Below are 22,500 nucleotides of genomic sequence, written 5' to 3'. Positions count from 1 at the left end.
GGGGGTTGTCAATACACACAAGTCAGCGGGGACCAGAAACTTTTTGGTTGCCCACATTCTTCAAAATATCTTCTTTTGTGTTCCATAGAAGAAATAAATTCATACAGGTATGGAATAACTTGAGCGAGTAAATGATAACAGAATTTTTATTTTGGGTGAACTGCCCCAGAGTTACGTGCACATATGTACTCCACAAAGCAGAAAGAAATAAACAAAATATTTTCAAGAACAACTGATTTTATTCATTAAACAACTGATAAATGACTACTGTGGACAATTACAAGACTTATGTCTGATGAATCCACATGCAGAAAAGGCATAAATCTATTTCAACTGAATTTTGAACTTGTTAACATAAACAGATACATTATAAAATTACATCTGTCTGGTTGACTCTAGTCATTAAAATATGGGAGCATCACTTCAGGCATCTTTATTTTGCAACACAGAAATTATCAAGTTAATACTGGGTCAAAGATTAAAACAATAAAAAGTGAAATAAAAATAACTTAAGATATCCACTAATTGTAAAAAAAAATTCATTTTAAATATAAAAAAATGAACAAAAACAGTTATACTTCTAAGTCAGCACAGCATATCTCTGTTTGCAAACGTAAAAGTATGAAACCAATAAAATAAACCAGTAATATTTTGCTTTTCATATTTATTCTGCATCCAGAAGTGTATATGAGCGCTTCATTTTTTTGTTTAACAATCTAGAAAGTTTGCAGCCATCAGAAGCTCCAGAGCTATTTCTGGGGCAATAGGAAATTCTGGGATTTCTGTTGAACTATTAGTATAGCGGACTTTATATGTAAAGTACATGCACACTTTAGAAAGAACGTGAGATGGGATCTCTCGAAAGTTGACCTCATTTGTTTCATTCTCAGCAAACTGGCCTGAAAACAGACAAAACAATGTTACTCTCACTTTTATGCTTTATCAAGATAAACATAAATAAAGAAAAAAATACCCAATTACAATACAAGGATCCTACAGTAGCAATGCAGGAAAACAACAATACATAAAAAAATACATAACACCTAATAAACAATGCAGCACTAATAATTTAAACTCTAACAGATAGATAGATAGATAGATAGATAGATAGATAGATAGATGGATAGATGGATAGATGTATTTTAAATTAACATAATCCACTGTTATTCGTTCCTTTTTTAACAAATACTCACCAGGACCACTAAGCATAGCTTTGATTGTTCCAGATGTAAGAGCATGTTCTCTCTTCACAATAAACTCATGGCCATCAGAGGAGATCAATTTCACGTACATGGCATCTGGCCCTTCACAGCCACCATAGGTTTTTTCTTCTCCATCTAAAATGTATTAACTCGATCATACCCTCAAACCACCAACATAACATCATGCAGAAAAAAAAACAGTATTATATCCCTTAATCTAAGAAATGTATTTTTAAAAGTCCCATTTGGTTTACTCTCCCAATAACACAAACTGACTAGGTCCAGGATAAGTAGTTAATTAATTTGTTTACAAAAACTTAAAAATGTCTTACCCATTCTTACTGCTTTCCCTTTTCAGTCTCTGAAATATTAAGAAAGAAATGAACCGTTTTAAATTAACAGAAATTAACCCCACACAAATATAATGCAGCAGCGTATAATGCAAATTTTTTTTTATTTTTTATTTTTTTTTAAGAAATAAATATTGACTGACATTTGGCACAAGAATAAAATTAGCTCCACTAGTCCTGTGGGAGTCTGGTCCATGCATGCAGTACAATAATTCATTACCTTCCCAGTTAGCTCAAGCACAGCGTACAAATCGCATTTTTCAACAAACATTCCAGTACACAGCACTCGCACGAATCAAGACTAAATAGTCATAATTAAATAAACAATATAATGTTTCAACTCACTAAGAATAAGATCGAGCTGGTGGTCCGGGCAGTTTTTTCAGTTTTCTCTCCGATAAGCTTCTGGGAACTGCTTCTTCTGTTGTCACTGCCGACAACAGGAAACAGTTGTCGGGCAGAGAATCAATGCACTTCCGTTATAGATATTACAAACGAAGAGTCCTCCTCAATATGCTTTAATAATTAATGACACATCAGAATTGTGTGTTTTCGGTTGAAGTGTCTTTAAAGTGTAATGTGTAAGATATATACTTCTTTACACCTGTGATGTTTTTTGTGCAGTCTATAATCAGATGGACTAACGTTACATGTGTGCTCGCAGACCAAATTGCTTCCGGCGGTTAGTCGTCTTGCTGTCTGAGGAAGTAGGAAAACGCCACATGATAACATGTATCAAATTGGGATTTTACAGGGGTTTCGGCGTCTGTCAAAAAACCAGCAACAGATCAGAAATCTCCAAGTCGCTGTTCGTCCGATATTACACAGCAATGGGAATATTTGCCACACTCATGCTGCGGTTTTAAGGAGGCAGGATCATTTGCTGCATGAGATGCGAAGGTCATTTTTAAAAGCCCGTGCAAAAAAGGTAGCCTACCTAGTAGAAGACTAGCAAATATGCAATAACTGGACAAAAAAGCCGGTTGTTATTTCTTTTATGTTTTCATCATTTGAATGAGCAGAGAAGAGTCCAACCAGATCCACAGATCCGGTCCAAAAACATAAAATACCTTTATTATTTAATTTTATTTATTTATTTGAGCAATTTGTAATATACAATAATAAAAATAAAATAATTGAAATAGGCCTGTCCTGCAGAAACATATCAAAAGAAAATGTAAAAATATTTCAAATGTAAACGTAAGAAAATGTAAGTATAGGCTATTTAAAATATATTTAGATCCACAGGATCTAATTAGGTGCTATTTTCAGAAATGATTATGACATATTTATAGTGCTCGAACAGCTCAACAGTTACAGCTTTTAAAAATGCACTTTATGTTTTCAAAATACATGAATTTTATTAATGTAATGTTTTATTAGTGCATTCATTTTATTCTAAAAAAAAAACATCTATATTTAACTGAGAAGTGGGTTTTGTATCTCAGTGTTCAGAAGTGCTACTCTTAATAGATTTGTATCTCCGTAGGTCCAACCATATTGTGCTGTTAGATGGTATACAGTCCAGCCCAAAGATGGAGAATTGATCTACACAGGCAACCTGGGAAAAGCTGTCCTTGGTAAATTACCTGGCTTAAAGAACATGCAGCATTTATACCTGTAAAACACCACATAAACTACCAAACAGACACAATTATCAAACGCTGAGGTGAATTTCTCTGCATTAGACCTCTAAAATAATCTAACGAGTTAAATCTGCTCTTTTGTTGTAGGTGTGAAGTTTTTCTCCTACTCCAGCAGCATGTTTAGTCTCTGTGTGATGCCATATGTCCTCCTGAAAACAGGCATAGGTGTAAACAGCTTGGCACTGCAAGTGGCGTTTTGTGGCATTATAGGTTTCTTCACATTTCTGACTCCTGTTCTCCTCCACTTGATCACCAAAGGTTATGTAGTACGCCTGTACCACAACAAGGAGACAGACATGTACACGGCCATCACTTACAGCGCCCTTCTAATGGAGAAACAGACTGTGTTCCATCAGAGGGATGTCGTTATCCCTGATGTCAGTCGGATGTTCACCAGTTTTTATGCCAAGAAACGCTCACTGCTGGTCAACCCAATGCTTTTTCCTCTGCCCCACGACTATAACCACCTCATGGGTTATGACCAGCCCTTTTCTTTTGACACAGATGACCTGAACAAACCAGATAAAAGTTAACTTGTCCAAGCTAAGTCTGTCCAGTGCTGGTGGGCAACCAAGATGTCTACTAGGAATTTCTTTTCATCATTTCAATGGACTGTTGTAATGTATTACGTATTGACAGGCTGGTATGTCATCCAGTATAGTTGTGATGCAGAAACTTGTACGAGAGTGTAAATAAATGAGAAGTCATATTTAACATTTGCACTCCCTGTCTGAATTCCCTGCTTGTTGCATTATTCTACATCTTTCATCGTCTAACTTCTGTTTTCTTGTACTTCCTTATTCTCACACTATTTTTTATAGAGGTACAGCCTGTGACCTTTCTATCTAAAGGGGAAGTTAAGTGCACGGCATTACTGTGACACATTATAATAATTTCAGATAAGTAATATCTGTTAGCCTACGAGATTTATTCACAAAAACATGACAGTTATGTTTTTGTACACTTCAGTTTTTCTTTTATATATTGTAGCATTGCCTCGTGTGTCTTCTGCCTTTGCAGAGAGAAGATTATTCTGCTCCTCAGAGCATAGTAGCATTTGGTACAGCTATGAAGGTGAGTTGAATAACATTTTTGTTAATGTGCTGTTATTCTTAACTCTAATTACTAAATTATTCTGTTTGATTTATTCAAAGCCTGTATTAGTATTTGACATTTTCAACTGACTCAGTGGTTTAAATCATTATCAGCAAAAGAAAGATGTGTTCACAGATGTTTACATAGAGAAACATTTCTAACAAGACTATTACTTATAACTAATTTGACTAATAATTGGTTATTTAGATTGTCTCCTTGGAATACAGAGCCCCTAAACAGAAATGGTGATGCAAAAAATATGAGATGGGTGGGATTATTTAAATGCTTTTGGATTTAAATGCAAGAGTATTGCATTCTCATGAAAAACTTGCCGTTTGTTTGCTAAAGCATTGAAATATAGTTTTCCTCCCACATTCATTGTATTTCCTGCACAGATGTTTTGAGAGTGAATGCCAAGTTTCTCGAGGAAATGCAAAAGTTTTGTGAGAGAATGTAAAAACATTTTCCCCATTACCATTTCCTTTTTTAATCTTAAACCTATAAGCTACACATGTGTACTAGTTTTGCACAGTGATTGCTAGAAGGTATTTTTACTCTTTCCATAATTTTCTTTGCTCTCTCATTAATCAGGGCCATTGTATTACTTGTCAGTGACTGCTTCCCCCTGCTCTCAAGAAGTGACCCGTTACATTATGACTTATACAGTAATCCCAAGTAAGTTGATGGAAATCGAATAGGCCAACTCAAGAATCATTACATTATGTAATGCATATACATTATCAGGGTTCCCACTCTTTTTCAGTGATAATTTTCCAGAACTTCAAAGACTTTTCTAGGACATTTTTTATTTAATTATGGCGAGTATAAAAGACAAGGATCACACCCTAAAGTAATATATTCCTCTCTCCGGAGGTCTTTAAAAGTCCTACAGTTTATGACCATGACTATAATAACTATAATAAAGCTCTTAATTATACATTCCAACAAATGATTTTCAGAACCAATTTAAGTACCATAGCAAAAAATGTTAAACTATTTAACTAATTGAACACAAAAATAAATTACATGTGTTTAATATTAATGTTAATCATAATATTAAAGAAAATAATAAATTAGCAGGTATCCTTCAAATATAATTAAGCATTGCTTTAAAAAAAAAAGTCAAGTAAAAAGTTACATTGTCTCATTTTCTATGTGTTTTTCAGGACTGGAAAATTAGTCATCAATTTTCCAGATTTTCCAAGACACGTGGGAAGTGCATACAATGCATAGCAACTTGGAATAATGTTTGAGCTCGCTATTAAAACTGTATAATGCCATTTTTTTATATAGCCTTTGTAACTTTGAAACTTTTTGTTATTTAGTGTTCACAGTTGCTCGTTTCGGATATCATGCTCGTGTTTACGTCAAAGGTCAGCTCTGGTTTGAGTACACACAGCCATATATTCCTTGTGAGGATATCAAAATATGTTACATCATCAAAGGAGGTACTACATGAATATGTTTACTGCACTTTATCTTTTGTTGTAGCGATGAGTTTGTGGATATTGATAGAGTGCTTCCTTGTTTCAGAAACACTGCATGAAACCTGTCCATTTTATTTGAAAAGAAAAGGATTTTTCGCTACTCAGGTGAGATGTCTGTACCCATTTTATTATTTTATCAATTGTTCCTGTAGCTTTACTAGTATAACATGGCAATGCAGAGGTCATGTGCTTGTTTCCCTGTAAAAAAAAAAAAAGTAAATGCAGTGTTGGTTTGTGCTTGTTTCCCTGTAAAAAAAAATAAAAACGTAAATGCAGTGTTGGTTTGTGCTTGTTTCCCTGTAAAAAAAAAAAAGTAAATGCAGTGTTGGTTTGTGCTTGTTTCCCTGTAAAAAAAAAGTAAATGCAGTGTTGGGTTGTGCTTGTTTCCCTGTAAAAAAAATAAAAACGTAAATGCAGTGTTGGTTTGTGCTTGTTTCCCTGTAAAAAAAAAGTAAATGCAGTGTTGGGTTGTGCTTGTTTCCCTGTAAAAACAAAAGTAAATGCAGTGTTGGTTTGTGTGATCCTTTGGAAGCTATGGAACAAATTTTATTTTGTTTTCCTTCGCTGGGAGAATTTCAGATTGACTTGGATGTGAGCATTGTTGATGATGCTGAAAGAATGCTCACATTACGTTTTAACATAATTAGTACTAGTATTAGTAAAAAGTACTGGTAGAAAGAATGGCATTTTTCAACAGTTGGGAGGGCTGTAGGAAAAGAAAATCCCAGCAAAGGATCAGAGTCATTTCTTTATTTTATTTTATTTTATTTTATTTTATTTTATTTTATTTTATTTTATTTTATTTTATTTTATTTGTGTGATATGGGGGAAATGTTATATTTTCTATTCAGTTTCTTTAATAATATCATGATTATATCAATAAGTGATTGTGTCAGTCTGGACTGTTGTGCAGAATCATGATGTTGTTTTAGTTGTGAAAGTGTTAATACATTTTAATTTAAATGCAAATATCCTCTGAATTTACTGTTAAGATTTAAGTGACCAAACTTCTGTTTACCGGCACTTCTTTGTTCACATGCTTACAGGTACTTACAGGGAAAAAACATGATTCACGGTTCAGTCCAAAAGAGAAGTTTGGCAAGTTTTATTAGATTGTGATTAGTTCATATCCTAGCTTTCAGGAAGAAAAGCCATTAAACACGGAGAGATTTTGCCACTGTTTCATTAAATAAGAACAGCAATGATGCTTCTGTACCTTTCAGTTTTTATTTGCCATATGTTGGCATCGTCTTCTATGTCCCCGGCAGAGAAACAATTGGGTTGTTCCTCAGAAAGTGTTAGCATTTGGTACAGCTACAATGGTAAGATCAGTTTTTTTTCCCCTGAACATTTTGCTTATTCAGTTTAATCTGTTACCTCAGAACCTCAGGTGCCAGCAAAAGAGAAGTGATAAAAACTCAATGGATGTTTTATATATATATATATATATATAGTGCCCAGAACAATTATTTCTTAACAGAGGCTATTGCTAATTCAATTTATGTACTAATTACTGTTATGTTGACAAATGATGCTCATGAATCACCTCTCGTGGGCTTTGAATCTCTTTTCACGATTCTGTTTGATGCCATTGTTATGAAATTAAAAAAGCCAATGCTCTCTTCAATCAGGGCCATTATATTATCTGTCAGTGTCTGCATCCCCCTGCTCTCTAGGAATGTCTGAGTACAATTTAACGTGTACAGTAATTCCAAGTAAGTTTATGAAAGATGAATGCTCTATTTTGATTATGTTATGCATTGAATATAATGTATACTTTATGGACCTACCCATAGGACTCAAGCTTCGCTATTCACTACCTGCACAATATTTATTATAATAATTACATCTAATAAAAAGAATAATAATTATAATCGTATTGTATTTATAATAATTATAATTCCAATCAAATGTATTATTATTATTAATTCCTTTTTTAATTATTATTTATTTGACTTGATATTCCTTTAGTGTTCACGATCACACGTATTGGATTTCATGCTCTTATTTACTACAAAGATCAGCTGTGGTTGGATCACGTGCAGCCAGATGTTCCTTGTGAAGATATCAAATTATGTTACATCATCAAAGGAGGTACTACATATTAGACTGTTTTACTACATTAAAACAGAATGGTTCAGCTGTGTATTAATTTGTCTCACTGAGACCACATTCTTTGTTTTAGAAACGCTTCATGAAACCGTTCCAATTTATGTGAGAAAATATTATGGTCCTAAGGTGAGCAAATCTAACAGGTAAAAATATATAGAAAAATTCTGTCACAACACTTCATATATATATATATATATATATATATATATATTCTTGTCCAGAGATTTCATTACTAACACTAACCACCAAACTTAAAAAAAAGGCCAATGAAAATGTGATCCTTTGAAGCTATGAAATTAATTTGATTTTGTTTTCCTTTGCAGGGAGAGTATCAGATTTACTTGGATGTGAACATTGTCGATGATGCTGAAAGAATGCTGACATTACGTTTCAATATCACTATGCAAATTAAAAGTACTGATCGGAAGAATACAATTTTTCAACAGCTGGGAGGGCTATAGGACAAGAAAATCCTATTTTTAATTAGTAAGACAGTAAAGACAAGGATGCATTAAGCATTTAAAATATAACAAAGATTTCTATTTCATATAGCACAACTTTTTTCAATGATGATAGGACATTTTTATTGTGCTCCAAATCAGAATTTCAGAATGATTTCTGAAGGATCATGTGACACTGAATACTGGAGAAATTATGCTGAAAATTCAGCTTTGCTGTCACAGGAATAAATTACATTTTAAAATATATTAAAAAGAGTTATTTTATAAATATATTATAATATTTCATAATATTACAGTTTTTCCTGTATTTGTGATCAAAGAACAGATAATGATTTATCATTTGAATATTTCTTTAATAATTTCAAGTGATTGGCTCATTGTTGAGAGTCATGATATGGTTGTAGTTTGTGAAATGTCTATGAAACTGTAAATAAATAGCATTTAAGTGCAAACATCCACTGAATTTACTGTAAGATTTTATTTAGTGGCCAAACTTCTGTTTACTGGCACTTCTTTGTTCATATACTTACAGGGGCAAAAAACATGATTCACGGTTCAGTCCAAAAGAGAGGTTTGGCAATAATGCAGTGCATTGTCCTGTTGTTATTAGAATGTGATTTGTTCATAACCCAGCTTTCCAGAAGAAAAACCATTAAGATAAAGAGATTTTGCCACTGGTTTGTTTTATTAAATAAGAACAGCAATGATGCTTCTATACCTTTCAGCTTTTCTTTGCTATAAGGTGGCATTGTCTTCTATGTCCCCGGCAGAGAACAAGTATTTTGCTCCTCAGAAAGTTTTAGCATTTGGTACAGCTACAATGGTGAGATTAGTTGTTGTTGTTGTTAAATTTTTTTTATTCAACAATTTAATTATTCAGTTTAATCTGTTACCTCAGAACCTCAGGTGCCCGCAAAAGATAAGTGATACTTGTTTAAAAAAAAAAAAAGGATATTTTCTTTCTTTTTTTTTAAATAGATAAACTTCTGTTTACTGGCACTTCTTTGTTCATATACTTACAGGGGCAAAAAACATGATTCACGGTTCAGTCCAAAAGAGAGGTTTGGCAATAATGCAGTGCATTGTCCTGTTGTTATTAGAATGTGATTTGTTCATAACCCAGCTTTCCAGAAGAAAAACCATTAAGATAAAGAGATTTTGCCACTGGTTTGTTTTATTAAATAAGAACAGCAATGATGCTTCTATACCTTTCAGCTTTTCTTTGCTATAAGGTGGCATTGTCTTCTATGTCCCCGGCAGAGAACAAGTATTTTGCTCCTCAGAAAGTTTTAGCATTTGGTACAGCTACAATGGTGAGATTAGTTGTTGTTGTTGTTTAATTTTTTTTATTCAACAATTTAATTATTCAGTTTAATCTGTTACCTCAGAACCTCAGGTGCCCGCAAAAGATAAGTGATACTTGTTTAAAAAAAAAAAATGATATTTTCTTTCTTTTTTTTTAAATAGATCATTTAAAAATGCATAAATAATTTTTCCCAGAGCAATTCTTTCTTAAACGACTGTAATGCTATTTCTTTGACATGTAAGCCAATGCTCTCTTCAATCAAGGCCATTATATAGAGGGTATAAGTTTGAAACTATTCCAAAAGCTAAGATGCGTGCAAAAAATATGACAAGGGACAATTTGTTACAAAGAAATTTGTACAAAGTAGAAAATTCTAATAAGGTCTATTTTGTAACAAAATATAATAGGAATGCTGAAAAAAATTAAATTATTCGAAAAAATTGGGGTATTCTACAAAGTGATGAATTGCTGAGAAATATATTTCTAGATCCTCCAATGATTAGTTTTAGAAAATGTACAACCTTAGGGGACAGATTAGTACATAGTTATTTACCACCCAACCATGTAAGTTCTTGGTTAGGGAATAAACCTAAGGGTTGTTTTAAAGGTCATCACTGTGACCATGTGATAATGTGGTACAAGGTAAAACATTCTTAGATGAAAATATGAATAAGGTCTATTGTATTAGACATTTTATTAAGTGTCAAACTACCCATGTTATTTATAGACTAGAATGTCCTCAGTGTAAGGTGTTTTATGTTGGAAGAACAAAAAGACGATTACTGGATCGACTGGCTGAACACAAATATGCCATCAGGAGGGGTAATGAATGATGAATATCCTAAGCAAAACATTTTAAATTAATGCATAATAGTAATCCTTCGATCCTTAGAATACAAGGTATTGATCATATAAACATTACTATTAGGAAAGGCAATAGAGAACTTAAACTTAATCAAAGAGAGACATTTTGGATTTACAAATTAAAGGCCACTATGTATCCAGAATTAATTGAGGACTTGGATTTTACTCATTTTTATCAATTGTTTTCTCTCTCTTTGAAGTAGTATTCTTGAGTATGAAAATATACTGTATTTTTTTTGTGTGAAAATTGCTGTCTTTGGGAAAGTGTAAAGCTATAGAGAGTTGTTGGTCACATGACTAGTAGCCTATGATCAGATGACTCGATGAGTGACACTGCTGTCACCTGTGCTAAGCGTGTTGTTTGCTCTCCCTGAAGAAGGCTTGTGCTGAAACGCGTTGGAGAGTTTTTAGATTTCTTGGATGTAGCCATTTGATAAAAAAGGCTTTTTAATTCACAAGAGTGCCATGGTCATTCCAAAGTACTCTTTGATGGACCATTATATTACCTGTCAGTATCTGTGTGACGAGAGTGGCGGGGCCGAGATCTGTGGGAACGGAGCAAGGCCGGTGGAGCCACTCACCGGTCTCGAGTCCCACGGAGGAGCTCCGGAAGGATAAAAGGAGGAGTGACGAAAGTGTTGGACGAGAGAGGACCAGGCCTGGGTTTTATTTTGTGTTTTGTGTGCGGCAGTCGTCTGCGAGGGGCTGCCGCTTTGCTTTCATTTTGTGTTTGTATATTTTATTAAAGTTTTGTTTGAACGTTCGCCGGTTCCCGCCTCCTTCTTCCCGAACTACGAACGTTGTTACAGTCTGTATCCCCCTGCACTGTATAAATGGCAGTGTACAATATAACGCATACAATAATTCCTGTAAGTTTATGAAAGATGAATGCTCAATATTGATTTTATTATACGTATAATATGGACCTGCCAAATTAAGCTTAACTCTTCTCTATTTTTATTATATTATTATAAGAATTACATCATATAATAAAAATAAATAATTAGGGGCCAAGCCATGAAGGGGCTGTAGCCCCTATTGTAATTGTTAGTTTTATTACTATTATTCTTCCTCCCCACTGGGAGTCTTATGGCAGCCCTATAAAGCGTAAGTAGGAAAATTATTACATTTGGCACACTTGTAGTGATGGTCATGAACAGTGATCTGATCTGACCAACTTTGGTGTCCCTAGGACTAACTCTGTAGCGCCTCCACCAACTCAAATATTCACTTTTCAAAAGGTTACAACTTTTGAACCCTTTGTTCTAGAAAAATTAAACTTAGTACACCTGATTACTCTCCTCAAGACTCCACCCATTACAGTAGTGCTCCTCCTTCAAAATTTGCCAAATTCTTATGAGAATTTGGCTCAGATGATCTTTGGACCGAGCTGTACAGAAATGACTGAATAGAATTTAAATGTTCTTCTTAGTTCAAAAGTTGTGATGTCACAAACTTAACAATGTCCACCCAAAATTGGTTCAGAGGCTGTATTTCGGCCAAACTTTGATCAATTGAAACGAAACTTTTTCGATTCATCAGCACCATGATATGCCAAAGTTGGAAACAGCGCCACCTACAGGATATGACAATTTACATTTTTGCTTATCACTTTTGAACAGTTTGTCAGAAAATAATGACCTTGATGTCTATGGATTCCTTGAATTCTGCCAGGATCTGATCAGCCGCCTGTCTGCCATTTTGAAATTTGCTATAAATTGCAATATCTTTTGAACTATTTGACATATCGGCACAAAAATTGATAGGCATCATCTACAGCATGTCCCGGAGATACCTGAAAGAGAGATATAACGATTTTTGCAAAAAGGCTTATAACTTTTGAAAACATTGTTCAAAATTGTTTTTCTCTGTCTTTATTTTCCTTGGTTTATGCCGATTCTGACGTTATCTCATATGCCATTTTCCACCAATTTGTCTGGCCGCCATATTAAAGTAAATCAAAAACAGTTTTTTCGCTACTCCTCCTACAAATTGTCCAATTTTGTCCAAATTGTGATCAGATGATCTTTGGACCGAGCCGCACAGTAATGACTGAACAGATTTTTGATATTTGCTTACATTCCAAAGAAATACCTCAACGAAGTTGACCGTGCCTGCATTTGTTGACTTATGCTAGTTAGCTTAGCATGCTAATTGGTTGGCATTCTTTCTAATGTGACTCTTCAGCTATTAGGTTAACCATACGCTACATTAACGTTAAGTTAGTTTAGCATGCTAATTTGGTCAACATGTTAAGTAATGCTTTCATGTGCTAATTCTCACACTGAAAGTTCTCCTTGGCTAGGTTGACCATACGTGCCATTTTCCAAGGACGCGTATATTGCCTAAAATATCTAGGTGTTGGCTTTGTTTGCGTGTGCAGACCGATCGGTGTATGACATCAAAATACCATACAGACAGTTCCTTATGCTTTCAAAATGCTCTCGAGGTATTATAATGTCATATACCAATCGGTCTGCACACGCAAACAAAGCCAAAACCTAGATATTTTAGGCAATATAGAAATCCTGGCAAGGACGCGTCCTGGGAAAATGGCACGTATGGTCACCATATCCTTGGCAGCCTGTTGAAGGAGTGGTGCACTCTGTTAAGCCACTGGCCCAGATCGTGGCTTCGAATCCTGTGTGGCACATAACATGCAGTGCTTTTATATACAAAAATATAAGAGTGTTTTGTGCTTTTGGGATGTTTTGACTGTTAAGTGTGATGTGCTTTGATGAGTATGCTGTGATTGTTATGCTTGCTGTGCTTTCAGTAGCAGTGGTTGCTATGCTAGCTGTGCTTGCTGCACCTTCGGGGCTTAGCCCTGTATTGCTGATAGCAGCTATATTTATTACTGTATTTTATTCATAATAATTGTAATTAATATAACAATGTAATTTGTAATTATTATTAATTCAATTTTTAAATGATTATTTATTTGACTTATTTAGTGTTCACAATCACAAGTATGGGATTTCATGCTCTTATTTACAACAAAGATCAGCTGTGGTTGGATCATGAGCTGCCAGATGTTCCTTGTTAATATTTTAAAATATACAACATCATCAAAGGAGGTACAACATATTAGACTGTTTTACTACATTAAAACACAATGGTTCAGCTGTGTATTAATGCCTCTCACTAATGAGACTAGATTCTTGTTTTAGAAAGTCTTCATTAAACAATTCCAATTTATGTTAGAAAATGTTATGGCCTTGAGGTGAGCGATCAACAGTAATGCCTTATTTTTCCAATATAAATAACTTCTGTGATCCAATAGGAAAACTGACATTTAAACAATGTATAAAAGTCTACAATAATATGTCACAACACCTTCTCACCTTATGAAACTTTTTTACCTACTCCAAAATAAAAGATATATATTGATGACGCTAGATAAAAAACAAACAAACAAAAAACCTTGACTTTAAAAACTAACTTTATTTATCTTTTTTTTTTTTACATTCAAGAGTGAATATCAGTTTTATATGAATCTGACATTTTTTGATGACCTTAAAAAACGGCAAACAATATGAGTGAAAAATCTTGATGATTTGATGAAAATTTTTTGAGAGGTGGGAGGTATATGGGAAAAGCTACGCATGGTACACTCTTAAAAATAAAGGTGCTTCAAAAGGTTTTTCAAGCGATGCCATAGAAGAACCATTTTTGGTTCCACAAAGAACCATTCAGTCAAAGGTTCTTTAAAGAACCATCTCTTTCTTACCTTTTTATAATCTGAAGAACCTTCTCTCGCCACAAAGAACCTTTTGTGAAACAGAAAGGTTCTTCAGATGTTAAAGGTTCTTTATGGAACCATTTAGACAAAAAGGTTCTACTATGGCATCGTGAAGCACCTTTATTTTTAAGAGTCTATGCTATCTTTTTTTTCATGATTTCACCTCATGACTAAACTTCCTTTTTTTTTCAAGAGTTCCCTGTTCACATAACCACTGGCACTTCCAGTCACAAGTATGTTTTCTAAAAACAGTTCTTGCTTTTAAAAAACCCTTTTTGGCCCCGGGGGGGGGGGGGGGTACTTGTAACAATGTGCATTGTCAGAAGCAAGAACTGTTTTTAGAAAATGGTTAGTTTGAAATTTGTTCAGTTTAAATCCCAGCTTTTCAACTTGTACATAACTATTCTGAAAGAGAGAGAGAGAGTTTGACTCTGGAGTTGTTCATGAAGGATAACAGATATGGTGCTTTTGTGCCCTTCAGCTTTTCTCTGTTTTATTGCGTTATATTGTTTGTCATCTGTGACTGCAGAGAGAAGATTATTATGCTCCTCAGAACATCTTGAAATTTGGTACACCTTTGATGGTAAGTGGAATATCAAATACTTCATATAAACACACTTCAAATATATATAGGCCTATATAATCAAATGAATATATGTCTGAAGTCAGTAACCTTTATTTGTTTAAGATTTTTATAATCACTTGATGGATTCATTTGATCAAAAAAAACAGTAATATTGTGACATTGTTCAAATGTAAAATAACTTTTCTATTTTAATATATTTTAAAATGTAATTTATTCCTGTGATGGCAAAGCTGAATTTTCAGCAACCATTACTCCAGTCTTCAGTGTCACATGATCCTTCAGAAATCATTCTAATATGCTGATTTGGTGCTTAAGTAACGTTTCTTATCATAAATTTGGGAAACAAATGTGCTGCTTAATTTTTGTGAAAACCTTGTTATATATTTTTCTGGATTCTTTGATGCATAGAAAGTTCAAAAGAACAGCATTTTTTAGAAATAAAATAATTTGTAACATTATAAATGCCTTTACTGCCACTTTTGATCACATTAATAAATCTTACTGATCCCAAACCTTTGAACAGCATAGTGTACATATTGGAAACCGACATATTAGTAATCCACAAAAGATGATACATGATAACATAAAAACAAATGTATTTCATAATGAACAGCCAATATTCTCTCTTCAATCAGGCCCATTGTATTACCTGTCAATGACCGGTTTCCCCTGCAATCTAGGAGTGAATTTGTATTCTGTAAAGTATAGAGTAATCCCAAGTAAGTTTGTGAAAGATTTTATGTTGATCATATAATATAGTTTTATTTATGGAACTGCCTCTGTTTAATTTAACTTTGTTAATTAAATTGATATAGCCTACCTAACTTTGACATGATCTGTTGACATTTGCATTGTTTTTCAGTGTTCACAATCAGCCGTTTTGGATACCATGGTCTTATTTACTACAAAGATCAGCTGTGGTTGGATCACGTGCAGCCAGATGTTCCTTGTGAAGATATCAAATTATGTTACATCATCAAAGGAGGTACTACATGTTGGAATATGTTTACTGCATTTTATTTTAATGTGGTGATGCAGCTGGGATACCGATGAGGTTGCTTTCTTGTTTCAGAAACACTTCATGAGACTTTTCCATTTTATGTGAAAAAGTTTTTTGGCCCTGAGGTGAGTAATCAACATAATGCTTCAGAAAATAAATGTATTAAACTACATACTATATATATGCTATGTATTATATACTATACACAAAGCATTTTTTTTGCTGTTTTACTTTACAGGGAGAGTATCAGGTTTACCTGACTTTAAATATTGTTGATGACCTTGAAAACAAACTGACAATACAATTCAACATCACCATGGATGTTAAAAATGATGGCAATAAGAAAAACAAATTCTTTCCACATCTGGGAAGGCTATAGGACAAGCTTTATTTTTTTTAGGCAGATTATTCATTCTGTATTTTTGCTTCAGTTTTCTGACCAGATCAAGTGATCGTCAGTGTTTAATGAGTGTCACTCTAATGATAGCTCCAAAGTTCCTGTATTAGACATTCTGTCATTCTAGCAAATCCATCTCAAATTATTAATATGCATACTTGTTTGTTTGTGTAGTATTTTGATACCAGGTAGTATTTTTAAAGGGGTCATATGATGCGATTTCAAGTTTTCCTTTCTCTTTGGAGTGTTACAAACTGTTTGTGAATAGATAAGATCCCTAAAGTTGCAAAGACTAAAGTCTCAAACCCAAAGAGATATTCTTTATAAAAGTTAAGACTGGTCCACGCCTTCCTAAAACCCCTCGTTCAAACACGCCCCCACATGTCTATGTCATGATGTGGGAAGATTTGCATAATGCCGCCCAAATGTTCACGCAAAGAAAGAAGACGTAACTTTATTGTAGCTGCCACCGCCGCTGCCATGTTGTTAAGATGCTGTGTTTCATTGCGAAAGCGAAAATACTTGTTTTGGCCTTCCAAAAGAGGACCGATTCAAACGCGAGTTTTGAACAGTGTAGAGTAGCGCTTGTTGTTATTTCTCAGATCACAAATGCAGACATGGTTTTATTTTTATGCGGCGCGATGCAATGCAACGCGTAAAAAGTAATTAAAGACAGTATAAGCCATTATAATCCGTAATTATGTCCCCACTGCATGTAACAAATGCCTCGTTTATAATGGGTTTTAATATTTTCGTCTCGTCGTTCCGTCCGGGACACGGTATCACAGTATGGTAAGGAGCGTAACATTTCCGTCACATGCTTGAGGTATTCGGCCAATCACAATGCACTGGATAGCTGGCCAATCAGAGCACACCTCGCTTTTCAGACCGATGAGCTTTGTAAAAATAGACACGTTTCAGAAAAGTGGGGCATAGAGGAGAAACACTAATGTACAGTATGTGGAAAATAATGTGTTTTTTTTACCTTAAACCGCATAAACACATTTCATTACACCAAATACACCAAATAATGTTCTTTTTAGCAACATCATATGACCCCTTTAAGAACATTTAGATTCCACCAAATGGGAAAGGCCGCCCCTTCAGCCCACCCAGCAGCCTGTCAATTAGGAACTTGATTCTTCTTCCTGGATGGCGCATTATCAGCTGCTGAGTATTGTCATTCATTCAGAACTGCCTTCTGTTTGAAGTTTGGACAGACTGAAATAGTTAAAGGAGGTTAAAATATCAACAGCTTCATCAACAGTGTCTGCCATTAGCCAGGAGTAGCTCGCACTCATTACTTGTAAATGTGCTATTTGTGAGACATTACCTTATATGACACTTGATAATAGAAACATGAGTAACAACATAAAAGTATGTTTATGTTTATGTGTTATGATTAATGAATGCAAATAATTCCTAAGTATATTATAAAAACAAACATGCCAATACAGTACTTTAAAAAATATACATACATACATAATTAATTTATGTTAGCAAAAATATAGTAAAATCAGTAAAATTGAGGAATTCCATTACACTTAAAAATAAACTGTGAAACCCCCCCCCTTAAAAACAGATTAAATATAATTGTTTTATGTCAAATGTAATTTATTTCTGTGATGGCAAAGCTGAATTTTCAGAATGCTTATTTGGTGGAACATGCCAATACAGTACTTTAAAAAATATACATACATACATAATTCATTTATGTTAGCAAAAATATAGTAAAATCAGTAAAATTGAGGAATTCCATTACACTTCAAAATAAACTGTGAACCCCCCCCCCCTTAAAAACAGATTAAATATAATTGTTTTATGTCAAATGTAATTTATTTCTGTGATGGCAAAGCTGAATTTTCAGAATGCTTATTTGGTGGTGCTCAATAAGAATGTGCTATTAATATCAATGTTGAAAATAATAATACATACAATTATATATTTTTTCAGGATTTTTTCAGGAATAGAACATTTAAAAACAGTAAAAAAAAATTATTCGAAATGGAAATTGTTTGTAATGTTATAAAAGTCTTTACTGCCACTTTTGTTTTATTTATTTTCTTGCTGAATAAATGTATTTCTTTCAAAATTGTCTTTAACAGGACATGAGGGTGTCAAGAGGGTTGGGTGTGAGGTGGCATATTCATAGTGGGAGTGTGGGTTTTGCAGGCCTGACAAGAGAGAGCAGGTGTCTCAGGACGGGCTGACCTCGCAGCTTTGACCCAGGGGGCCTATCAATCTAGAAAAAAAAAAAAAAAAAAAAAATCAGATCCACTCTGTTCACAATGGCTTATTACAGCAAACCTTTTCTTTAGAAGAAGTGATGACCTGTGAAATATGAGCCGGTGTATGAAGTTTGAGATGGTTGTGGTTTCTCACTGTCTCCCATTCACATACCACAAATTCTGTGTAACCGATACTGTTTGACTGTGGCAATTCCCACAAAAATATTTCTCAAATGATACAGGATCTAAGTTGGTCTCAACAAATTGGGGAAAGATATTTTTCGGAAATTATGCAAACAATGACACAATGTACCGAAACTGGAGGAAATCTCATCAGTGCTGACTGAGCGATGTCATGTAACTACGTGACATACAGTAACTCTGAGTGATCCTCTTCCTGTTTGTGCGTCAACAGAGGGTTATTGAGGTAAAATGTCACGCGAGATTAGACGCTAATGGCTGCGGCCTTTGAGAAACAGAACTTTGTGTGTTATGTCTGTTGGTTGAGCCTCTATTTCAGTCTCTTTCTATATTAACTGTAGTCCACCATGGGGTCCATGTTCACATACTAAAAGAGAACAACAAAGCAGCTGGTGGGTGACCTTCCACTCTCTCCAGTGAGCTCAGAGGAGGAGAGATACGACATAGGCTGGCGCAACTCTCATGGTGCTCAAATACGAACCTCTCCCAGCCAACAGCAGCTGCTTTGCACTATTTTGGTCTTAGGATCACTGCAGAAATCCTCCAGACAAGGAACAGTTTTCACACTCAAGGGGGAAGGACTGCTCTAAAGTAAAACATACCTGTAAGCCTAGACAGACGGCATGGAAGTAATGGGAGCCCCCTGTCTGATCTCTTCTCTGTCTAATAATTTTCTGCATTAAACTGTGTAATCATTTCAAAACTCTTCTTTGTCTAATAATAGGTTATTAGACATTATTTGCACTGGGTGTTGGTCAATGAAATAGGAAAAAAAACATGTCAGGACATACTTCAAGACTTTGCAAAGTCACCTTTATATAAGTTCTATATATAAGTTCCAAAATTTTTTTATATATATCTATATATACGTTTCAATATCATTAAGGTGTGTGGGACAGTTCATATCAAAACATTCATCAACATTTTACCATGTTCAACCTTTAAAATGAAAACAATACATTCAAACAAATAAAAAAATGTGAAGATTACAATGACAGATTAAAGCCATTTTAAATGCCGTATTTAACCTTTCCATGCTGTTGCAGGTCATTTCTACCCTTTTTTTGCTTTAATACAAGATTTACTGCAACTTTTTAGCTTAAAACTTCTTGATAGCTTTGATAGGGAAACAGCATGAAAGAGTTAAATCAAATACTGTTTTACATGAAAACATTTCTCTGTTTTTTTGCATTATTTTGCATGTTGTCTGTGACTGCAGAGAGAACATTATTATGCTCCTCAGAAAGTATTGATATTTGGTACACTTTTGATGGTAAGTGGAATATCAAATACTTCTTATATACAAGTCATACACACATATATACATACGTCTGGGGTCAGTAACATGATCCTTCAGAAATCATTTTAATAAGCTGATTTGATGCTTAAACTTTTTGTGAAAACTGATATATTTTTTGGGGATCGTTTAATGAATAGAAAGTTCAAAAGAACAGCACTTATTAGAAATAAACATCTTTTGTAATATTATAAATACCTTTACTCTCACTTTTGATCAATTTAATGTGTCCTTTCTGAATGAAAGTATTAACTTATTTAAAAAAAAATCTTACTGACCTCAAACTTTTGAACAGTATAGTGTACATGCAGAAACTATTATTGGAAACCTACATACTAGTAACCCACAAAATATGATACATGATAACATAAAAACATAAAAACACATTTATTTCATTATGAACAGCTAACACTCTCTCTTTAATCAGGCCCACTGTATTACCTGTCAATGGACTGTTTCCCCTGCAAACTAGGAGTGAATTTGTACTCCGTAACTTATAGAGTAATCCCAAGTAAGTTTGAGAAAGAGTTTATGTTGGTTATAGAATATAGTCTTATTTATGGAACAGTCTCTGTTTAATTTAACCATTTTAATTAAATTAATATAGCCTAACTACCTAATTTGACATTTGCCTTGTTTTTCAGTGTTCACAATCACTCGTATTGGATATCATGCTACTGTTTACTACAAAGGTCAGCTGTGGTTGGATCATGTGCAGCCAGATATTCCTTGTGAAGACATCAAATTGTGTTACATCATGAAAGGAGGTACTACGTGTTGTAATATGTTTACTGCATTATATTTTAATGTGGTGATGCAGCTGGAATACCAATGAGGTTGTGTCCTTGTTTCAGAAACACTTCATGAGACTTTTCCATTTTATGTGAAAAAGTTTTTTGGCCCTGAGGTGAGTAATCAACATAGTGCTTTATCCACTTTTAATTTGAATTTTAATTTAATCCTTCAGAAATTACATGTATTAAAATATACAGTATACTATAAATAATAATACATATTAAAGATAAGATTAAAAGCTATAATCTTATAGTAAAACAGATTTTGCTATTTTACTTTACAGGGAGAGTATCAGCTTTACCTGATCATAAACATTGTTGATGACCTTGAAAACAAACTGGCAATACAATTCAATATCACTATAAATGTGAAAAATGATAGCAATAAGAAAAACAAATTCTTTCCACATCTGGAAGGGCTATAGGACAAGCTTTATTTATTTTTTTCTGAATCAGCTTTCTGACCAGATCAAGTGATCATCATTCTAGCAAATCCATCTCAAATGACTGATATTCACACTGTTTGTTTGTATAGTATTTTGATACCAGGTAGTATTTTTAAGAACATTTCGATTCTGCCAAATGATAAAGGCCCACCCAGCAGCCTGTCAATTAGGAACTTGATTCTTCTTCCTGGATGCATGACGCATTATCAGCTGCTGAGTATTGTCATTCATTCAGAACTGCCTCCTGTTTGAAGTTTGGACAGACTGAAATAGTAAAAGGAGATTAAAATAACAGCCTTATCAACAGTGTCTGCAATTAGCCGGGAGTAGCTCTCACTCATTTCTTGTAAATGTGTGTTTTGTGAGACATTACCTGACACTTGATCACAGAAACACGAGTAACAACATAAAGTATAACTTAAATGTTGTGTGTTATGCTTAATGAATGCAAATAGTAATAATTCGCAAGTATATAAAAACAAACATGCCAATACAGTACTTTACAAATGTTTATATACATTATTTTTGCAAAAATACAGTAAAAACAGTAATATTGAGAAACTCTATTACAATTCAAAAACAGATGAAATATAAGTGTTTTATGTACACTTAAAATGTAATTCATTTCTTTTTTCAAAATTCATTGTCAGAATTTTCTGAATGCTGATTTGGATCCAGAATGTTTTTTCAGGATTCTTCAAGACATGGAAAGTTTAAAAAACAGCATTTATTTGAAATGGAAATTCTTTGTAATGTTATAAAAGTCTACTGCCACTTTTGTTTAATTTAATTTCTTAAAAAATGTATTTATTTCAAAACAGTTTAGATAGATAGATAGATATATAGATAGATTGATTGATTTCCTTTGTATTCATGACTTACACCCCTCTGTGTATTTCTCGTATGACATAAAACAAGTGAATCTCTGATGAGCGCTACATAGCAGACACATGCTGTATTTGTCGGAGTGATATGTACAGTATGTGTGCTGGAAAGACTGGGCTCACTACAGCTCTTGTCAAGAAGGTTGGGTGTGAGGTGGCATATTCACAGTGGGAGTGTTGCAGGCCTGACAAGAGAGAGCAGGTGTCTCAGGATGGGCTGACCTTGCAGCTTTGACCCTGGGGGCCTATCAATCTAGATCTAATGGCAGGGAGGGGGCAAGAAAAGGTAAGAGTACAGGGTTAATTAGGGAGCCTCCCTATAAAAAAAATCCCCAAAAAGGGAAGTTGAGTTAATTTTTTTTTACTTTTGAATACATTAATGGACATGTCATGATCATCATC

At 34.1% G+C, this 22,500-nt stretch overlaps 2 protein-coding genes and 1 long non-coding RNA gene across 5 annotated transcripts; 2 read left to right on the top strand and 1 right to left on the bottom strand.

The window, feature by feature from the left end:
- Positions 1 to 217: 217 nt before the first annotated feature.
- Positions 218 to 1,999, bottom strand: elocb (elongin C paralog b). Of its 2 annotated transcripts, none has more exons than XM_016232067.1 (4): positions 1,898 to 1,999; positions 1,535 to 1,563; positions 1,194 to 1,337; positions 218 to 899 (listed from the first exon to the last, which is right to left on the bottom strand). In XM_016232067.1, the coding sequence occupies exons 2-4, from the start codon at positions 1,536 to 1,538 to the stop codon at positions 709 to 711; spliced, it is 339 nt and encodes a 112-aa protein (XP_016087553.1). In that variant the 5' UTR covers positions 1,539 to 1,563; positions 1,898 to 1,999; the 3' UTR covers positions 218 to 708. The 2 variants fall into 2 exon arrangements, with proteins under 2 accessions (XP_016087553.1, XP_016087554.1); XM_016232068.1 differs by having other exon boundaries at positions 1,904 to 1,999.
- Positions 2,000 to 2,163: 164 nt separating this feature from the next.
- tmem70 (transmembrane protein 70) lies at positions 2,164 to 3,898 on the top strand. 2 transcript variants are annotated; one of them, XM_016232065.1, is made up of 4 exons: positions 2,164 to 2,480; positions 3,042 to 3,132; positions 3,286 to 3,363; positions 3,457 to 3,898. In XM_016232065.1, exons 1-4 carry the CDS (start codon positions 2,283 to 2,285, stop codon positions 3,729 to 3,731), a joined length of 642 nt encoding a protein of 213 aa, XP_016087551.1. In that variant the 5' UTR covers positions 2,164 to 2,282; the 3' UTR covers positions 3,732 to 3,898. The 2 variants fall into 2 exon arrangements, with proteins under 2 accessions (XP_016087551.1, XP_016087550.1); XM_016232064.1 differs by having other exon boundaries at positions 2,165 to 2,480; positions 3,286 to 3,898.
- A 10,720-nt stretch (positions 3,899 to 14,618) lies between these two features.
- LOC107550702 (uncharacterized) lies at positions 14,619 to 15,852 on the top strand. The gene is made up of 3 exons (XR_001604692.1): positions 14,619 to 14,848; positions 15,487 to 15,570; positions 15,714 to 15,852. It is a non-coding gene; the product is annotated as an uncharacterized lncRNA (long non-coding RNA).
- The last annotated feature ends 6,648 nt before the right edge of the window (positions 15,853 to 22,500 follow it).

The sequence above is a fragment of the Sinocyclocheilus grahami genome, unplaced genomic scaffold, assembly GCF_001515645.1.
Source record: "Sinocyclocheilus grahami isolate Dianchi unplaced genomic scaffold, SAMN03320097.WGS_v1.1 scaffold406.1, whole genome shotgun sequence".
In the NCBI taxonomy this organism is placed as follows: domain Eukaryota; kingdom Metazoa; phylum Chordata; class Actinopteri; order Cypriniformes; family Cyprinidae; genus Sinocyclocheilus; species Sinocyclocheilus grahami.
Note: the sequence above shows the minus strand (reverse complement) of the source record. Positions and strands in the feature narration are given on the sequence as shown.